Raw genomic sequence first — 19,858 nt, forward strand, 5'->3', positions numbered from 1 at the left:
AAACCTGACAACAGTATTTACTGGGTGGTTAAGTAGCTGCCAGAGTTATAAGAATGGGAAAACTTGTTTGCAGTATATTTCTGCATTTTTAATATAGATGTTATGATTGTAAGGATTCAGTTTACTGCAGAAAATAACATTAAATAGAAAAACATTTTTTAAAATCATAGTTCTAATTGTTCTGCCTCAGAGGCACCAGGGATCTGGGTTCAGTTATACACACATAAAACAGAGGATGCCATATATTTTCCTACTTTTATCACTTTGATTTGATTTGTCACATATATTGGGATACAGTGAAAAGTGTTGTTTCTTGCACGCTATATAAAACACCATACCGTTCACTGAGGGTTTAGCTTTAGCTTATTTTTTAGTGTCACAAGTAGGCTTACATTAACACTACAATGAAGTTACTGTGAAAATCCCCTAGTCACCACACTCCAGCACCTGTTCAGGTACACTGAGGGAGAATTTATGGCCAATTCACCTAACTAACATGTTTTTCAGACTGTGGGAGGAAATCGGAGCACCCAGAGGAAACCCCCACAGACACGGGGAGAATGTGCAAACTCCACACAGACAGTGACCCAAACTGGGAACCGAACCCAGGTCCCTGGTGCTGTGAGGCAGAAGTGCTAACCACTGTGCCACCGTAGGGGACGAGGAAAGGAGAGGGTGCAGAATATAGTGTTGTAGTCACAGATAGGGTATAGAGAAAGATCAGCTTAATATAAGGTAGGTCCATACAATGGTCTGATGGCATCAGGGAAGAAGCTGTTCTTGAGTCAGTTGGTACGCGAGCTCAGACTTTTGTATCTTTTTCCCAATGGAAGAAGGTGGAAGAGAGTATGTCTAGGGTATGTTAGGTCCTTGATTATGCTGGCTGCTTTTCTGAGGCAGCAGGAAGTGTAGACAGAGTCAATGGATGGGAGGCTGGTTTGCGTGATGGACTGGGCTTCATTCATGACCCTTTGTAGTTTCTTGTGGTCTTGGATAGAGCAGGAGCCATACCAAGCTGTAATACAACCAAAAATAATGCCTTCTATGGTGCATCTGTGAAAATTGGTGAGAATCATAGTGGACATGCCAAATTTCCTTAGCCTCCTGAGAAAGTAGAGGCATTGGATCACTTTGTTTGTGGTGCAGCAAATTTTGTTGACTTTCTCACAAACACAAGCATCTTATTTAGAAATTAGAAACTTCACCCTAGGAATTTACCTGCACCAACTAAATTTATCTTTCATTCACATTTCTTTTGACTGACTAACACAATAACAAGACAACTCGCCATCACCAAACAAAAGATAAGATATGCATTTAAAACCTGTAGACATTCACATTATATGTTTGGAACTAGATCAGCAATGAATCAAGTTTTAAGTATCAAAAAAAGATGCCTTGTAAATTTCCCAATACTGAAAGAAAAAATGTGTCCACAGCAAGTAGTATACTGTCATATTCTAAAAAAGGGATATTGCACAGATGAACAAGACATTTTTAGTGCATAGAACTATGATTCTTGATTTAGTCCCCTATATAGCCAAGGCCTTATCTTGACTTGTTGTGAGATGTTTTATTAACATCAGTTTGCATTTATATGGTCCCTTTAATGTAGAAAACTGTCCCAAGGCATATCTTAGATCATATCAATAAAATGGATGCTGGGCCAAAGAAGCAGGAAGCAAGGGTGTTCAAATGTTTGATCAAAGTGGATTTTAAAGATGGTTTTAGAAACATAGAAAAATTCCCTTCCTAACAATACTGAGTGTGCCTACACCACATGGACTGCAGTGGTTCCAGAAGGCAGCTCACCAAAACCTTCTCAAGGGCAATTAGATTAGATTTGATTTGATTTATTATTGTGACATGTATTAACATACAGTGAAATGTATTGTTTCTTGCACGCTATACAGACAAAACCTACCGTTCATAGAGAAGGGAACGACAGAGTGCAAAATGTAGTGTTACAGCCATAGCTAGGGTGTAGAGAAAGATCAACTTAATGCAAGGCAAGTCCATTCAAAAGTCTGAAAGCAGCAGGGAAGAAGCTGTTCTTGAGTCGGTTGGTATGTGACCTCAGACTTTTGTACCTTTTTTCCGAAGGAAGGTGGGAGAGAGAATGTCCGGGGTGCTGAGGGTCCTTAATTATGCTGGCTGCTTTGCTGAGGCAGGGGGAAGTGTAGACAGAGTCAATGAATAGGAGGCTGGTTTGCGTGATGGATTGGGCTACATTCACGACCTTTTGTAGTTCCTTGCAGTCTTGGGCAGAGCAGGAGCCCATACCAACCTGTGATACAACCAGAAAGCATGCTTTCTACGGTGCATCTGTAAAAGTTGGTGAAAGTCATAACTGACATGCCAAATTTTCTTAGTCTTCTGAGAAAGCAGAGGCGTTGGTGGGCTTTCTTAACTATAGTGTCGGCATGGGGGGGACCAGGACAGGTTGTTGGTGATATGGACACCTAAAAACTTGAAGCTCTCGACCCTTTCTATTTCATCCCCGTTGATGTAGACAGGGGTATGTTTTCCTTTACGCTTCCTGAAGTCAATGACAATCTCCTTCGTTTTGTTGACATTGAGGGAGAGATTATTGTTGCTGCACCAGTTCACCAAATTCTCTATCTCTTTCCTGTACTCTGCCTCGTCATTGTTTGAGATCCGACCCACTATGATGGTGTCGTCAGCAAACTTGAAAATCAAATTGGAGGGGAATCGAATAGGAATGGGCAACAAATGCTGGGCTAGCCAGTGAAACCCACATCCCATAAAGGAAGAAAAAAACCTGCACAGGAGGCCATTTGATCCATCAAGTCTGTGCCAGCTGAAAAAGAGCATTCAGCCTAGTCCCACTTTCCCATTCTTAGTCTGTAACCCTGCAGGTTACGGCACCTTGAGTGCATAGCCAAGTATTTTTTAAACGCAACGAGGGTTAATGCCTCTGCCACCCTTTCAGGCAGAGAGTTCCAAACTCCCACTGGGGGGGCGGCACGGTGGCAAGCACTGCTGTTTCACAGCTCCAGGGACCCGGGTTCAATCCCGGCCTGAGGTGACTATCTGTGTGGAGTTTGTACGTTCTCTCACGTCTGCGTGGGCTTTCTCTGGGGGGTTCTGGTTTCCTCCCACAGACAAAAAATGTGTCGGTTAGGTAGATTGGCCATGTGAAATGTGTGGGGTTGCGGGGATAGGACAGGGGAGTGGACCTGGGTAAGATACTCTGTCAGAGAATCGATGCAGGCTCAATGGGCCAGATGGCCTCTTCTGCACTGTAGGAAATCTATCACCAGCTGAGTGAAAAACATTCTTGTTAACTCCCTCCTAATCCTTCTACCAATTACTTTAAATCTATGTCCCCGGTTATCAATCTCCATGGTAACAGAAATAGACAGTCTATATTCATCTCTCAGAATTTTACCCATCTCAATTAAGCTTTCTCATCCTCTGTTCCAAAGAAAATAACCACAGCCTATCCAGTTGTTCCTCATATCTAAAAATAGCCATTCCCAGGCACATCCTGGTAAATGTTTCCTGTATCCTCTCTCGTATGATCACATTCCTTCTGTAATGCAGTGACCAGAACTTTGCACAGTACTCCCTCCAACTGCGGAATCACTAATGCTTTATCCAGTTCTAGTATAACTTCTGCCTTTATATTCTATGGCCTAGCTAATAAAGGAAAATATCCATATGCCTTCTGAACTGCGTATTATTCTGACCTCTTTCCTTCAGGAATCTGTGGGCATGCATTCCAAAATCCCTGCATCCCTCTACAGTTCTCAATATCTTTTTAATGCAAAATCCATTGCTTTGCTTGCCCTCCTTAAGCGCATTACCTGATACGTCTTTAGATTGAATTCCATTTGTCACTTTTCTGCCACCTGTCCAGATCATTGATATCTTCTTGCAGTACACAGCTTTCTTCCTCAATATCAACCGCACAATCAATATTTCCATTCTAAACATGGCCTTTACATTTAAGTCGAGATCATTAACATCGCTCATGAAAAGCAGGGACCTTCCATTAAGCCCTGTGGAACTCCACTGGAAACAGCCTCCCAGTCAAAAAAAAGCACCTGTCAATCATTACCCTTTGCTTCCTGCCACCAAGTCAATTTTGGATCCTCCATGATCCTGGGACTCTGGGGGTAGGGTGAGGGGGAGCATCCTTCTGGCCACAGCCATAGCCTCTTCAGTGGCACTGCTGGGCACAAGTTCTGCCAGCCTCTCTGTTTGGCCAGCAGCTCTTGCAAGGCTAGACTTCTGCCCCTGGGGTCTTGATTCTATTCCTAATTGGTGTATGGCTTGGCAGGTCTTCTTTAAAAGAGGCACCGCAGGTCTTTCGCTGACTCTCCTGCTCTCACTGACGCCTCAAAGAGTCCACGGCAGAACTGTAAAAGGGGCTTTATGAGGGAATTCAGGAAGGAGTCGGAGACTATAGTGGAAACTGAAAAAAAATTTAGAAATCCAGCTCTAGAAAACAAAGGAAATGCAATACCCTGAGATGCCAGAAATATAGTGTAAAATATTTTCAAAATGATTTATTGTGGCAAAGTCATGGAAAAGTTGACAAACACCAAACGCATTTTGTAAAATTTAGGTAAATACCACACACAGAGAATTGAGAAGGCCAAGGAATTAGTGGGGAACAATCAGGAAAGGGAATAGGCAGCATTCATAATACAAACAAAAGAAGTGAGATCTTGGCAGGCCATAATGGTTATTTAAATTATTTCAAATTTTAAACAAGATCAATGTTGTACCAAATGTATCAACATAGTGAAGTATACTTAAATGTTTAAATATTTAAGTTACACTTTAAAGCTTCTCCAAAGTATTTCCATAATCATTGTTAACATCATATTACTGGATTGCAGAAAAATACAATTATTTTCTCCAACGATTACTCTGAAAACCTATTATAAAGTTAGTTCATATTTATAGACTCCCTTAGCCCGAAGGAAGATTAAAGTCACAATAATATCACAAAAGTCACATCCTAAACAAAAGGACAGAAACAAGAGGTCTAGGATTAGTCATTTAAGGGTCTCATTGGATCTCATAAAAGAGTAGTAATATCCCTCAGAAAGCCAGCATTATTGCCTACTACCACACATGGTGTAATTAAAATACACTTGGGAGCAGTGGAATATTACAACTGCTCACTTGTGAAGGCAGGCCATATAACCATACAATCCTGCTGTCAATTACTCTGTTGAATCTTTGCCAAACCTGTTAAAATGGCTTGTTCCTTTCAGGCTGGGTATTTTTGGAAACTGCTCATGGGTTTAGCCACATGTCTAGACTGGTTCTCTTTCTTACCACAACTGGTGCTATGTAAAATGATGATACATAAGCGGGGGTGGGGTCGTGGTGAGGGAAGTAACCACTTTTGCAAAGAAAGTCAGTATTTTCCTGCAGGAGCGACACCGAGCTGACACAGGACAGGAAGCAGACCCACCAAGTCCTATTTACATTCAATGAGGATATTAGGTTTTTTTTAAACAAATGCAGTATTCAATTTTTTGTAAATCTCTTCATTAAAAACTGTATTTTTCAAAAAGGCTGTGGTTGTTTCAGTGGATTTTCACTTACTTTTTTGTGTCTCAGTTAATATACAGATTGTAAGGATCACAATATGACAAGTATGTCACACAACAGTGTAGATGGCTGCCTGTAACTTTGCTTTCCATACAATCATTCTTGTAAGACTAGTTGACTGTATAACACTCTGGACTAAGTAATGTCCATTGATCCACCATTTTGAATCTTCTTGAACTATTCTTGAAATTACATAACTAAACAAACAGGCTTCAGCAATGGGAATGAAAGGTCTGGATCGACTGATACACATCCACATATACTGACATACATGTAGAGTTTCATATATTTACATTGCAGTCTCTCAAAATTTCATATTATATTCCTTATTCTGTTTATGTGACATTTTTACAAATTTGTACATACATTGTATACCATAGTGGGTCAGATTTCAATTACGAGACGGAGTACAGGAAAGAGATATAGAGTATCTGGTGAAATGGTACGACGACAATAATCTCTCCCTCAATGTCAGTAAAACGAAGGAGATAGTCATCAACTTCAGGAAGCACAGGGGAGAGCATGCCCGTCAACATCAACGGTGAAGTAGAAATGGTCGAGAGCTTCAAGTCTCCAGGTAACCAGATCACCAGCATGCTGTCCTGATCCCTTCACACTGACGCTATAGTTAAGAAAGCTCACCAATGCCTCTACTTTCTCAGGAGTCTTAGGAAATTCGGCATGTCCAATATGACTCTCACTAATGTTTACAGACATACCACAGAAAGCATCCTTTCCAGATGTATCATAGCTTGGTATGGCTCTTGCTCTGACCAAGACTGCAAGAAACTACAAAGGGTTGTGAACATAACCCAGTCCATCATGCAAACTAGCCTCCCGTCCATTGGCTCCGTCTACACTTCCCGCTACCTCAGAAAAGCAGCCAGTACCATCAAGGACCACATACACCCCGGACATACTCTCTTCCCTCATCTTCCGTCAGGAAAAAGATACAAAAGTCTGAGATCACGTACCAACCGACTCAAGAACAGCTTCTTCCCTGCTGCCATCAGACCTTTGAATGGACCTATCAAAAATTAAGCTGGTCTTTTTCTACACCCCCGTTGTGATTGTAACACAATATTCTGCACTCTTGCCTTTCCTTCTTCCCTATGTACTCTATGAACAGTATGGTTTGTCTGTATAGCATGCAAGAAACAATACTTTTCACTGTATCCCAACACGTGACAATAATAAATCAAATCAAATGACTATTCCAAAACTGTTAATCAGTAAATGTCAAGGAATGTAATTTAATCTAGCCCACTCTATCAGTTGCATTTCTTCTACTACATATCTTGTGAAAAGTGTAGAACAATGAGAATGTCCAATCAGTATCAGAATATTCTCCTTTTTCATGACTACATTTTGGTAAAATATACCAGTAATTATATACAGAATTTATTATTTTAATGTAGAATATTCATTTCTGAAAGTTAAATTTGTGTGTGTGTGTGTGTGTTGGGTGGCGGCATTGGAAACACAAGGCTGAAGGTTCACCTAGGTGCCTAATACTCTTACCCCCAGCCCTGGATGCACATGACTTTGCGCTTTGGGGAGTGAGGATGGAGGCCAAAGAAGGGGAAGGACCGGTGTAGGAGACAGCAAAAGCTTTGCTGGGGATAAAGTTATCGAATGAGATGCAAGGGAGCGGTTGAGCAAACTGAGAGCTGCAACAGTATGGGACTAAATGGATGGCCATAGGTTTAGGCATTTGGGAGTTTAAAATTCAGCTGTAAACAATCTAGTCAAATACGGAGGTATAAAAGTCATGGCAAATAAAGCAGAATCACTTCATTAAAACAGGTCTTAAAATTCCAGTGCTATAGGTAGTGTAAGATGTTGACAGTATTTACACAATTGTTCCTATTCACTGAAAAGGATAAGAGAATTGCAGTTACAACTGGGACAACTGCTGCTTCAAAATTAAGAGTAAAGCAACTAAAATGCAGCAATTGTATTATAAAAAAAAAACCAAAACTGTGTGGTTTTTCACATTTTATTCAATATTGATGTTCAAAATTCCAGAACAGTTGTTCTTAAAGGCACTTAGAATTCTACCATATTTTAACAGCTTACTGTAAATTCAAACCAGCTTTAAATCACAAAATCCATAATAACATTGTTTCTCTTTGAAAAGACTGTTCTTAGTCACTTCATTCTGCTGAAATGTCACACACTAAGTTTCATTATATTGCTTATTTTCCGAAAAACATGAGTATTTTGGAGGATTCTAGTTTACATCTGACTTCAAGTTGAATAAACAGTTTTCCATTCAAAAAGTAAAATCTACATAATATAAAATGTTTTAAATTAGTGTTAAGAAATTATATTGAGGACAATATTTTCAAACACGTGACAAACTATTTACATCTGCTATAAAATTGTGAATTATTTACACAGACAAATTGCAAGTATTCAAGCAAGTGACAAAGTTAGAAAAGCACCATTAAAGCTATGGTTCTGAAATAGTCATATCATACAAAAATATGCCAATTTACACTATCCTGATCAAATCATTTATTGAAACGTTATGTCATTACTGTAGTTGAAACCCTGTAAGAATAAAACCAATTTGCTTACTATCAAAGGTTTCATTACAGGTCTCCATAGACAGTGATTCTAGTAACACTGATGCCTGTATTGACACATAATTATTGATGTACATTAGTTAAAAAAGGCTTCATTTTTGAATGCCATATAATTAAAGTGCAAATTGATCTTGTGAACCGTTTGGAAAGAACACATTACCTCTCCTTTCCCCAACTGGATCTTTAAACCAACACACAAGTAATTGATTTATACTTGTTTTTAAAACCACTCCGTATTGAATCTGTTTTGTTCAGATTAGATGAAGCGGTGTCTTTAATATCTTCTGAAGAATTGTTCAGATTTGGAGTATTCGTTTCATCTCCAGTTGAGTTTTCTTTGGTTGATGCCTCCGATTTTATTTGCTTGTCCATTTCCTTCGCTTCGGGATGTTTGATGAAATTTTCTTTAAACCGTGTCATCTGCAATTATACCATGAGTCACCATTTCTATTGAGGCTGGTAACATGTTTATTAAATAACAGATATATCAAATAAAATATATATTTATTTTCAGTCCAAGTGAATATTTTCTAATAACTAGTAAGAATATTAATCAGTTTCGTTGGTGGTATTGATTAACAGACTCCTGTCTGGCCTCGCTCAATTTAAGCTCATTCAAATTTCTGCTGCCTATATTCTAACTCGCACCAAGTCCTCTTCACCTTCCTGATCTACATTGGCTCCTAGTTAAGCAATGCCTCAATTTTAAAAAAAATCATCCCTCGCTGGTCCCTCCCCTCCCTAACTCTACTGTAACCTCCTCCAGCACTAAGAGCCTTCCCTGACTTTAATTGCTCCATTGTTAGGGGCTGTGCTTTCAGCGGACAAGGTCTTAAACTCTGGAATTCCCTCTGTAAAATTCGTGGCCTATAGACCTCTTTTTCCTCTTTGGCACAGTGGTTAGCACTGCTGCCTCACAGCGCCAGGGACCCGGGTTCGATTCCCGGCTTGGGTCACTGTCTATGCGGAATCTGCGCGTTCTTCCCATGTCAGTGTGGGTTTCTTCCGGTTTCCTCCCACAGTCCAAAAGACGTGCTGGTTAGGTGCATTGGCCATGCTAAATTCTCCCTCGGTGTACCGGAACAGGCACCGGAGTGTGGTGACTAGGGGATTTTCACAGTAACTTCATTGCAGTGTTAATGTAAGCCTACATATGACTAAAAAATAAACTTAACTTTAAGATTCTCCTTAAAACCTATCTCCTTTACCAAGCTTTTGGCTATCTGCCCTAATATTCTCTCATGTGATTTGGTATCAAATTTTGTTTGACATTTCATAGAATCTCTACAGAGCAGGAGGAGGCCATTCGGCCCATCGAGCCTGCTCCAACAACAATCCTACCCAGGCCCTATCCCTGCAACCCCACATATTTACCCCTCCAATCCCCCTGACACTACTGGACAATTTATCATGCCCAATCCACCTAACTCGCACATCTTTGGAGTGTGGGAAGAGACCAGAGCACCCGGAGGAAACCCACGCAGACATCAGGCGAATGTGCAAACTCCACGCAATCACCCACGCTGGGAATCGAACCCTGTGCGCTGTGAGGCAGCAGTACTAACCACTGTGCCGCCCTGTATTTCTGTGAAACACTTTGCAACACTTTACTATGTTGAAGACACAATAGAAAGACAAGTTGTTCTTGTAAAAACTGAGGTAAGGAAAACTAAAATAATGGCAGTGGCTGAATAATTGACTTAAAATTCAGAAAGAAAGGATAGCCATGATCTTTTGGTTCTGGGCAGTTTCTTTTTATACTGCACTGCCCACTCTGCTGACTCTGTCCTCTCAGTGGGTCAGGACATACCCAGGAATGGTGATGGTGGTGTCTGGGACATCCATACCCTGCCGTGGGTTTCCTGGCGGAATGGGGTGGATTCAATGGGAAATTCCATTGACAGCGGTGGGATGAGAAGATTCCCTTGACAGCCAAAGATCGGCCGCCTCTCGCCACCGAGAAACACACCGTCGGAGTGGGGGTTGGGGAGGGGAGGCGGGCAGATAATCTGTGGGACAGCTCTCCCACTGGAACAAACCCCCAAACGTAAGGATGGCTTTACAGGATCGACAGGGCTTGGTGTGCCATTGTTGTTTCCGGTGTACAAGATAATGCCAGGTGGTTCATCCCGTTTTATTCCTTTTTGACTTTTCTGCAGCAGCTTGGTACACCTGAGTAGCTTACTAGGCCATTTCAGATGACAGTTAAAAGTCAACCACATTATGTGGATCTGGAGTCACAAGGGTGCCTCAAGACCTGGTGGACATTGGACCGATCCTATTTCAGGACACTGTAGATGAGTAAAGTTGTCGTGGGCAACAAAGTTTAGAGACGATACAAAAGTAGGACGCTGGGTAAATAATGAGGATTTGCAGCCCAATTTATAAGAAATTGGATCTTTTAGGCAATTAAGGCCAAGATCAATCAGACACAATACAAAGAAACAGGAGAAGGCCATTCAGCTCCTCAAGCCTGTCCTATATCGTAACTCTATCTACCCACCATGGCTCCATATCCCCATACCATTAGCTCGCGAAAATCTATCAATCAGATTTAAAATTAATTAAGCCAGCGCCTATTGCCAAATGTAGAAGAGTTCTGCACTTCTACCAAGCTTTTAGTGAAGATTGTATATAATGTGGATATATGAAAAATAACAAGTTTTGGAGCAAGGAACACAAGTGCAAGCTAGAAAAGGCTATTCACCAATACACTATACAATAGGGCTAAGAGACAATGAGACGACTTCTGAAAGAGGTAGAAATTGAATGACATACTGATGGGACAGGTAAATGGGGGTTGATATCTGAAATGAGTTGTGATAAATTCCACACAACCATTTCTTCAATAACTGAAAACAATACTTTCTTTTCAAGAATAGTAATTATATTAACAAAACGCATTTTGGTCACCTAATATTTCTATAATACTGCTTTTTATTATACAGCATATTGCTAGTGGCAGTCATCAAAGCTAGACCCAGGGCATTTTCCATTGACATGTGCTTTCAAACTGGAGTGATTGGATTGTAATCACAGGTAAGGCTTTGCTCATATTTCTCCTCTTCAACCCAAGAGTGCGGAAGAAAACTGCAAATATTAAAAATGTATAAAATACACTTCAGCATATATTTAGATTTTGTAATTTTGTATATAATTTAGTGATTCAAGAACAGTCTAAGTAATAAACTCAACATCATTCACTGCCTCAATATGAACACTCAAAGCCCACATGTTCAAACTCAGCCACAGTACTGTTCCTACAGTTCCATCATTGGCACTAACAGGACATTGAGAATAAACAAGGGCTTTCATAATGTAAAATAAAAATCTATTTATGGCTTTGAGATAAATTATTAAGTTATCCAGTGGCTCTGTATGTAAAAGGACTCTGTAATGTGGCATTAGGATACACAGATATGCAAGGTCTCAGATCATAAAACAGAGCAATATTTCAGCAGTCCAGTCCTTGCACTGGAAGTACTTATATGCAGATATTGGGTTTGGATTGATCAGGCTGATCATTATTAGATGACAGCAGAAATTGGATTAGGAGGCATTGGCTCAGGAGTCTACAGATTGACTCAGCTTTCCTAAGATATTCGGGGGGGAAACCTGCCACGATATCTGTCCTTGAATCCTGCTCATGGGTTCTGCAACATTGAGTCAGGGTTAGACTAAACCCAACTTTGACAGCTAACACTCCTACGTGAAGATTACCCACTGGTGAAGAGACTGTGCGGGGTTGCTGCTGCCGACAGAACCAAGGGTTGCCACATTTGGGGAAGAAAATTAAGGAAGAGAAGAAAAGGTTTGCATTTATATAGCGCTTTTCACAACTACCCGACATCACAAAGTGTTCCACAGCCAATAAACTACCAATTTGCGCACAGCAAACTTCCACAAACAATAATGTGATAATGACCAGATAATCTGTTTCTTGTAAGGTCGATAGAGGAACAAATATTGGCCAGGTCACTGGGGATATCTTACCCTGCCCTTCTTTGAAATAGTGCCATGGGATCTTTTACAGCTACCCGAGCAGGAAGATGGGACCTTAGTTTAAGTGGAGATGCCGGCGTTGGACTGGGGTAAACACAGTAAGAAGTTTAACAACACCAGGTTAAAGTCCAACAGGTTTATTTGGTAGCAAAAGCCACACAAGCTTTCGGAGCTCTAAGCCCCTTCTTCAGGTGAGTGGGAATTCTGTTCACAAACAGAGCTTATAAAGACACAGACTCAATTTACACGAATAATGGTTGGAATGCAAATACTTAAAGACTTGATTAGTTGTAAGTATTCGCATTCCAACCATTATTCATGTAAATTGAGTCTGTGTCTTTATAAGCTCTGTTTGTGAACAGAATTCCCACTCACCTGAAGAAGGGGCTTAGAGCTCCGAAAGCTTGTGTGGCTTTTGCTACCAAATAAACCTGTTGGACTTTAACCTGGTGTTGTTAAACTTCTTACTGACCTTAGTTTAACACAGAACCTCTGACAGTGCAATGCTCTCTCAGTACTGTGCTGGAGAGTCTTCCTTGATTTTTGTGCTCAAGCTCTGGAGTGGAGCTTGAACCTTGTGACTCAGAGGTGAGTATATTACCAACTGGACCATGGCAAGTAATCAGAACTTTTACATTTTTAGTTTTGGTATTTTCAAATGCAGTGGTGATGAAATGGGAGAGGGATGATAATATGGTTAATATCAAAGCCTGGTGCTCACTCAAGACCTCTGGAGTAATCATGAGTAGACATTCCACAGAGATCCAGTATATATTTACTAGTTATGCTACAAGTATAGGTGTTATTACTCAGATTTGTTAGAGCTACCACTGAGAAAAAATGAAAAGCATTTATTTTCTGTACAATAAACTAAGTGATGAGAATCTCGTGCTGATCCTAAACATTATTCGATTAATTCTCTTTCACGGAAAGTTCTTTGCCCACAATATTATTGTGAACAAAAGTAACAGCTTCAGTGGTGTCCTGTACCTATGAATTTAAAAACAGTTAAATTGATATCTTACTCAGTATCATTTGTGCATAGTTTACACAGCTATATAGAAATACAGAACACATTTGGGCAGAAAGCTGAATTAAGTAACCCTCCATCTTATACTTTTTCCATTTACCAACCCACTTTAGTATTTTCAAATGGTGTTTATCTTGTACACAATGTTCATTTATTGGTTCTTACATTGGAAAAATTCAAATGTTTTCTGTTTGAATATTGTATCTAAAAAATAATGTTATCCCGTCAGTTGTATGTTCATCCATGTGTATTTTTCAACCATAAAAGTGACTAAAAGGAAATTTATTTTACTGTCTAGCATGAAGCTGCAAAACTGAAACAAAATATAATAAGAGAAAGGAGTGGATTAAGTCTACTTACATTTTTAGTCTTATTGAATAAACCATTCAATTTTTTATCTTTTTTGAATGTTTTAGTTTCTTCTGAACTTTGTGTGTCTTCATTTTCTCCCGAACTTTTCGTATCTTTGTTTTTTCCAAAACCTTTTTTGTCTTTGTTTTTTCGAAAAGCTTTTGTGTCTCTGTTTTCTCCCAAATCTTTTTTGTTTTCATTTTTTCCTGGAAGTTTTTTGTCTTTGATTATTCCTGAACTTTTTGTGTCTTCATTTTCTCCTAGGCTTTTTGAGTCTTCATTTTCTCCTAAGCTTTCTACATTTTCATTTTCTCCTAAGCTATTTGAGTCCTCATTTTCTCCTAGGCTTTTTGAGTCTTCATTTTCTCCTAAGCTTCCTACATCTTCATTTTCTTCTAAGCTTTTTGAGTTTTCATTTTCTTCTAAACTTGTCTCTTCATTTTCTTCTAAACTTGTCTCTTCATTTTCTTCGAAACTTGTAACTTCATTTTCTTCGAAACTTGTAACTTCATTTTCTCCTAAACTTCTTGCATCTTCATTTGTCCGATGATCTTTATCAATAAAAGAAAACAGTCATGAATACCCTTTATCTAAGTAGTTGTGACTCTAAAACATTAACAGATGATTAAAATAAAATGTTTACTTTGTAAACTATAAAGTATTATAGCTTTACAACCAAGGTACAGTTGCAATAAGATGTGAAACCACGACTTAATCTCTGTTATAGCAGGTGTTAACAGTAATAACCTGAAAAAAGGTACTCCAGTGACGCCTTTCAAGTCGTAAAGCATCTCAAGGCATTTTTAAAATCAAATAATATTGAAGGTAACAGAATAAAAGGAAAGCGAGCCACAAGAAACACAATAGATACCACTTAATGTGTACCTCTGTCCATCTGTAAAATTAACTGCAAACCCCTTTTGTCTACATTTAGGCATTCCCCTATTCTCATCTCAACGCCAACCCCTTCCCTTGAAAAAAAGAGAACATAACTGGAAACTTCTTCACTTCCTGTAGCAAGGAGATGGAAGGGAACGTGTATGGTGTGGCCAAGACAGAGGGAGTGTTTGATTTACAGAACTTTCTACAACAGCCTCATAGTATCACACAAATATTGTGCTGGGTGAGATAGGACCTGGGACAAAATTTCACAACACACTTGGACAGGTTCTCATGGCACACTGATTGAAAACCACTGCTGTAGTTACTGAAATTTTACTAATGTTGAGGGCAATACTTTTTTTCTGAGTGGCATTTTCTCTTTCTTCTTTTTTGATCTTCATTCACTTCATGTAATCTGCAAGCAGTGGTTTGCTGCTTGCCCAGCACCTTCACTGCTCTGAACTGGAAATAAACGATAACAGCCTGCGTGCTGCCTTCTTCCAACTCCTTCTTCCCTGATCGGAAAGCACCTCCTGTAACGAGTAAGGCTAAGGCTGGGAATTTCACATATATCTGTTCAACAGAGATGTGAAGCTCTTTACCATTGCATTCTACAGCACTCTGATGTTCCAATATGTTCCATCTCACCTTGTTACTGTACTTTAAAACATGATTCAAACCATTTCAATAATACATGCATTACATTTTAATACACACAGCTTTAATTTATAGTTAGTTGAACTGAACATGTTTTACTGGGGCTTTGTTTATAATCCACAAGGTTTTATTCAAAGTTGACATATATCAAGCTAATTTTAAATTGTTAAAACTATCTTCTTTAACACTGGTGTATTTACAGACATAGAAATTGACAGCAAAAAAAACTGGATCTATCATCTTCTATCACCTTCTACCATCTTGGAAATCAAATGATATGATAATAGAGTTGTTAACTAATTATCGTAATCAACCAAATCAAATATTGCTGCATCTACACTAAAACCAATTACAGTTCCATAAATTCTGTGTGCTTGAAGAGATAAATAGACCCACACTGTGAGAAAACAGTTCAAATCTGTGAATAGTTAGAAAATGACGATATGACAAGACAGAAAAATGGCAAACAAACAAAGTTGAGTACACCAGCACAAGCAGTCATGAGCAAGGTGGGAACTATATTATTTGATTAAAACAAGATGCTCTAGAGGTGAATTTAACTGGTCCAGAAAAAACGCGGCCACAATGATCACCAGAAGGGTAAAATTATGTACCTGTGTTATTATCAACTAAAATTATTCTTGTTGAACTGTCAGTGTTACAAGAAATCAAATTGTAAAGGAACTTTACTAGCCTTACTAGTTATCTGGTATACTAAGCATAGTTGTTGCGGTATATATTTTGATTTGATTTATTATTGTCACAGGTATTATAAAGCAAAGCCCAATGAATGTTCAGATATTACAATGCACATTTTCACCAGTTTTGGTTCAGACTGTTGATTGATAGTATGTATCCTAGCACTAAGTAACCCTTAATACTTGATTTTACAATGGGATTGTACTCTCAAGGGTAAGTTAAGTAAGCAGAACTAGTTCACAGATTTGTATGTAAAATCTGACTTTAACAAGAAGAGTTGACTTTCTTCATGCAATCATGTACTGCATTCTCCGCCAGCAAGTTGGTTTGTCTGATAAGTGAGTAACTGCTAAGTTATTTCACTTATAACGCGTAGTTCACAGAGGTTAAGGTACAGTAAGTGTTCACGGCTGAGTGGAATAAGATGGATGCACCATGTGTCTTCGACAAACACATCTGCAGGAAATGTCATGGACTGAAGATGGAGTTCTGGGTTTTGTAACTTGAGCAGCAGGCCAGCTGGAGTTACTGTGGTGCATCCGTGAGGCACAGAACTATGTGGATAGCACATCGAGAAGGGTGATCATACCACAGATTAGAAGCATGCAAGCAGAGGAGGAATGGCTGACCACCAAGCAGTCTGAGAGCACCGGCAGGTTGTGCAGAAGTCTCACGTCGATCTTCACTCAATAATCAGTTTTCCATTTTAGATATTGGTGAAGGCGACGGTTCCTCAGAGGAATGCAACAAGAGCCAAGTCCATGACACCACAAATGGCTCAGCTGCACAAGAGAGGGAAAAGAAGAGCAATCATGATAGGTATTAGTTGGAGGAAGGGACAGATGTTTCTGTGGCTGCAGATGTGATCCCAGGAAGGTATGTTGCCTCCTTGATGCCACGGGCAAAGATATCACAGAACGGTTGGAGGACATTCTTCTGTGGAAGGGTGAACAGCCAGAGGCCATGGTCCATATTTTGTTACCAACAACATAGATAGGAAGAGAGATGAGGTCCTGAAAGCAGACTTTAGGGAGTTAGGAAAGTTATTAAAAAGCAGAAACCCTATCAAACAGTAATCTCAGGATTACTCCCAGTGCCACGTGCTAGTGAGCATTGGAAAAGGAGGATTGAGCGATAGAATACGTGGCTGGAAAATTGGTGTATCAGGGAGGGCATCAGATTTCTAAGGCATTGGGGCCAATTTTGGGGCAGGTGGGACGTTACAAATGGATAGGTTGCACCTTAGCATGACTGGGACTAACATCCTCACAGGGAGATATGCTAGTGCTATTGTGGAGGGTTTAAACTAGATTGGCAAGGGTATGGGAACCTGAGAGGGAGCTCAGCTTGGAGGAAAGCAAAACTGGCAACAGGAAGTAGGGTTCTCCCAAAAAAATTCGAAGTGTCGAATTCGCGTAAAAACTGGAGCAAATCCTGCTGGTTTTTACAGGCAGATTTTCAAAATGAATCTCCCACTCTCTGCACTGCAGAGTGCACTAGCGTGAATCTCATTAAAAATCTGTGGGTGGGGCCTTTTCCCACTGGAGAGGCCGGCAGCATAGCACTGAACGGGCCACTGCGCATGCGCCGATCTCCCCATCGCTGGGCAGCTCGATCACTAGCCAGCCCTGTGACCCCACATCGCTGGCACACAGAACACCCCACGCTCCTATCGCTGGCCCCCAACACTCCAATCCACCCCTGGATCTTCCCCCCCCCCGGCAGTCCCGGTCTCCTGATCCCCTCCTCCACACCACTGGCAGCCCCGACCTCCCCACCCCCCGCAGCCCCGACCCCAGCCCCCCCCCCAGCCCCGATGGCCAGCCCCGATTGCTGGCCTCCCTCCCTCTGTCACCGCAGGGTGTAGAGTGACAGCAGGACCACCTCCACCCCTACCGATTCCCCCCCACCCACCCATCCCCCACAGTGGCCCCACCCCCTTGGCACGGCCCAGTGCCTGGTGGGTAATGTCAAGGCACCCCCGGGCATTACCACTTTGCCCCTTGTGCAGTGCCAGGGAGCCAGGCTGGCACTGGCAAGCTGGCAATGCCCAGGGGGCAACCTCCCTTACCCCCGACCTACTGGGGGACCTCAATGGCTTCCCCTTCACTCCAGCAGGGTCGGTCTGCCAGCTTCCCGCAAATGGGGAGCTGTTGTAAATCCTGCTGGAGTGAAACACTCCTGGCAGGGGAGGGGTGGGGGCGATGGGACACACACTCTAGCAGGCCCAGAGACGTCAGTCCCAGGCCCACCAATTGTATGGTAATCCTCATTACCATAATTTATTCAGCTCCGCACCAATTTCTGGCACGGAACTGGTGGCGCCGGAAATCCAGTGGCCGGAGACTCAGACAGCAGGGAGCCCACTAAATGGCCTCTGCTTGAGTCTCCCGGCCCACTGTGCAGTGAGCTGGGAGAATCGCCCTGTAGTAAGCGAAATTAGAAGGCAGATGAAATGAAGGCAAGCATCAAAGTGAATCAGAATGCAGAATACTGTTAAAAAAACAAAGTTAAGGGGACCCTATCTGAATGCATGCAGCATTCACAATAAGTTAGATGACTTGAAGGCACATTACACAGACCTAGTACAGGGTGATCGAGACTGGGAATTGAATATTCAAAGTTATTTGTCATTTAGGAAGGATAGGCATAAAAGGAAGAGGAGGTAGCGCTGTTAATAAGGGCAAGATCAATACATTAGTAAGAGAGGATCTTAGATTGAAGGATCAAGATGTAAAATCAGTTTGGGTGGAGCTACAAAACAGTAAGGGCATCAAACATTGATGGGAATTATTTATACGTCATGAAACTGTAGTGGTAATGTTGGGCACAGTATAAATCTGGGAATTGGAGCTGCAGGTAACATAGGAAATACAGTAATAATGGGCAACTTCAATTTACATGTAGACTCGGGAAGTTGATGAGCATTAATGCTGTGGAGGATGAATTCCTGGAGTGTGTACAAGATGGCCTTCTGGAGCAGTATGTTGAAGAACCAACTAGGGATCGGGCTATTTTAATACTATGCAATAAGAAAGGACTTATTAATAACCTTGTCGTAAAGGAGCTTTCAGGAAATAGTGATAATACGATAGAATTTTACATCAAGTTTGAAAGTGATATTGTTCATTTTGAAACTAGGGTCCTAAATCTGAACAAAGGAAACTGCAGGTATGAGGGGCAAGTGGATCGGGAAAATGCACTAAAAAATCTGACAGTACAGACAGACAATGGGCCTGATTTTACCAAAACTTTAAATCGCGGTCAAGTTGGGCGCGGGCCTATACCACGATCTGCACCCGATTCCGAGCAGATCGCGGCTTTACCGACACCCGATTCGGGCGCAGGTATGGCCCACGCCTGAATCGGGCGGCCCGACGATTTAAATGCATTTGCATGCATTTAAATCGACTTAATGAACTGCGCGCCCAATTCTACCGCCAAATCCCACTTTACCGTCTTCTGGTCCAATGCGGATCTGCGCTCTAATTGACCTGCCGAATAAAAATCCGAAATCGCCGCTGCAGCCTCCGAAGAGCGGGATCAGAGACTGCAACGGCTCTCTGACCCAGCTCCTCCTCTCGGGGGGTGGGAGGGGAGGGGGGGTGACCGCTCATCCCCTTTTGGGGGGGGGGGGGGGGGGAGAGGAGAGGGTGTGTGGCCGATCATCCCCTGGAGGGGGAGGGGGGGGTGGGGGGAAGAGGGGGTGTGACGTATCATCCTCTGGGGGGGTGGGTTGGAGGGAAGGGGGTGTGACCAATCATCCCCTGGGGGGGGGGGGGGGGGGGGGGGGAGGGGGTGTGACGTATCATCCTCTGGGGGAGGGGCGCGCCGCCACTCTGCGGCAGATCGGTGGGGAGGAAAGGGGCAGGGGTTCCGCGGAATGCTGAGGTGAATAATGACAGTCGTGGTGTTTGAAGCATGCGGCCACTCCGGAGAGGAGGGATTTGTTCCTCCGGTGGGGAGGAGTGATCGGCCGCAGAGTGGCAGCGGAACCCCTGCCCCCTCCCTCCCCACCGATCGGCTGCAGAGTGGCAGCGCCCCCACCCCC

The 19,858-nt window shown here is 41.7% G+C and overlaps 1 protein-coding gene across 3 annotated transcripts in view; it reads right to left on the bottom strand.

Moving 5' to 3' along the window:
* Positions 1-4,318: 4,318 nt before the first annotated feature.
* LOC144506445 (X-linked retinitis pigmentosa GTPase regulator-like) overlaps positions 4,319-19,858 on the bottom strand; it is a 111,196-nt gene continuing 95,656 nt past the window's right edge. For 2 of the 3 annotated variants that reach the window (XM_078232570.1, XM_078232573.1), the window contains 2 exons: positions 13,579-14,120; positions 7,553-8,606 (listed from right to left, as the gene is read on the bottom strand). In XM_078232570.1, the coding sequence (XP_078088696.1) occupies positions 8,370-8,606; positions 13,579-14,120 (779 nt within the window). In that variant the 3' untranslated portion in view covers positions 7,553-8,369. Of the gene's footprint in view, positions 4,430-7,552; positions 8,607-13,578; positions 14,121-19,858 lie in introns of those variants that run through there. The other variant, XM_078232571.1, reaches the window with a different exon arrangement.

Source organism: Mustelus asterias, chromosome 17 (genome assembly GCF_964213995.1).
Source record: "Mustelus asterias chromosome 17, sMusAst1.hap1.1, whole genome shotgun sequence".
Lineage (NCBI taxonomy): Eukaryota > Metazoa > Chordata > Chondrichthyes > Carcharhiniformes > Triakidae > Mustelus > Mustelus asterias.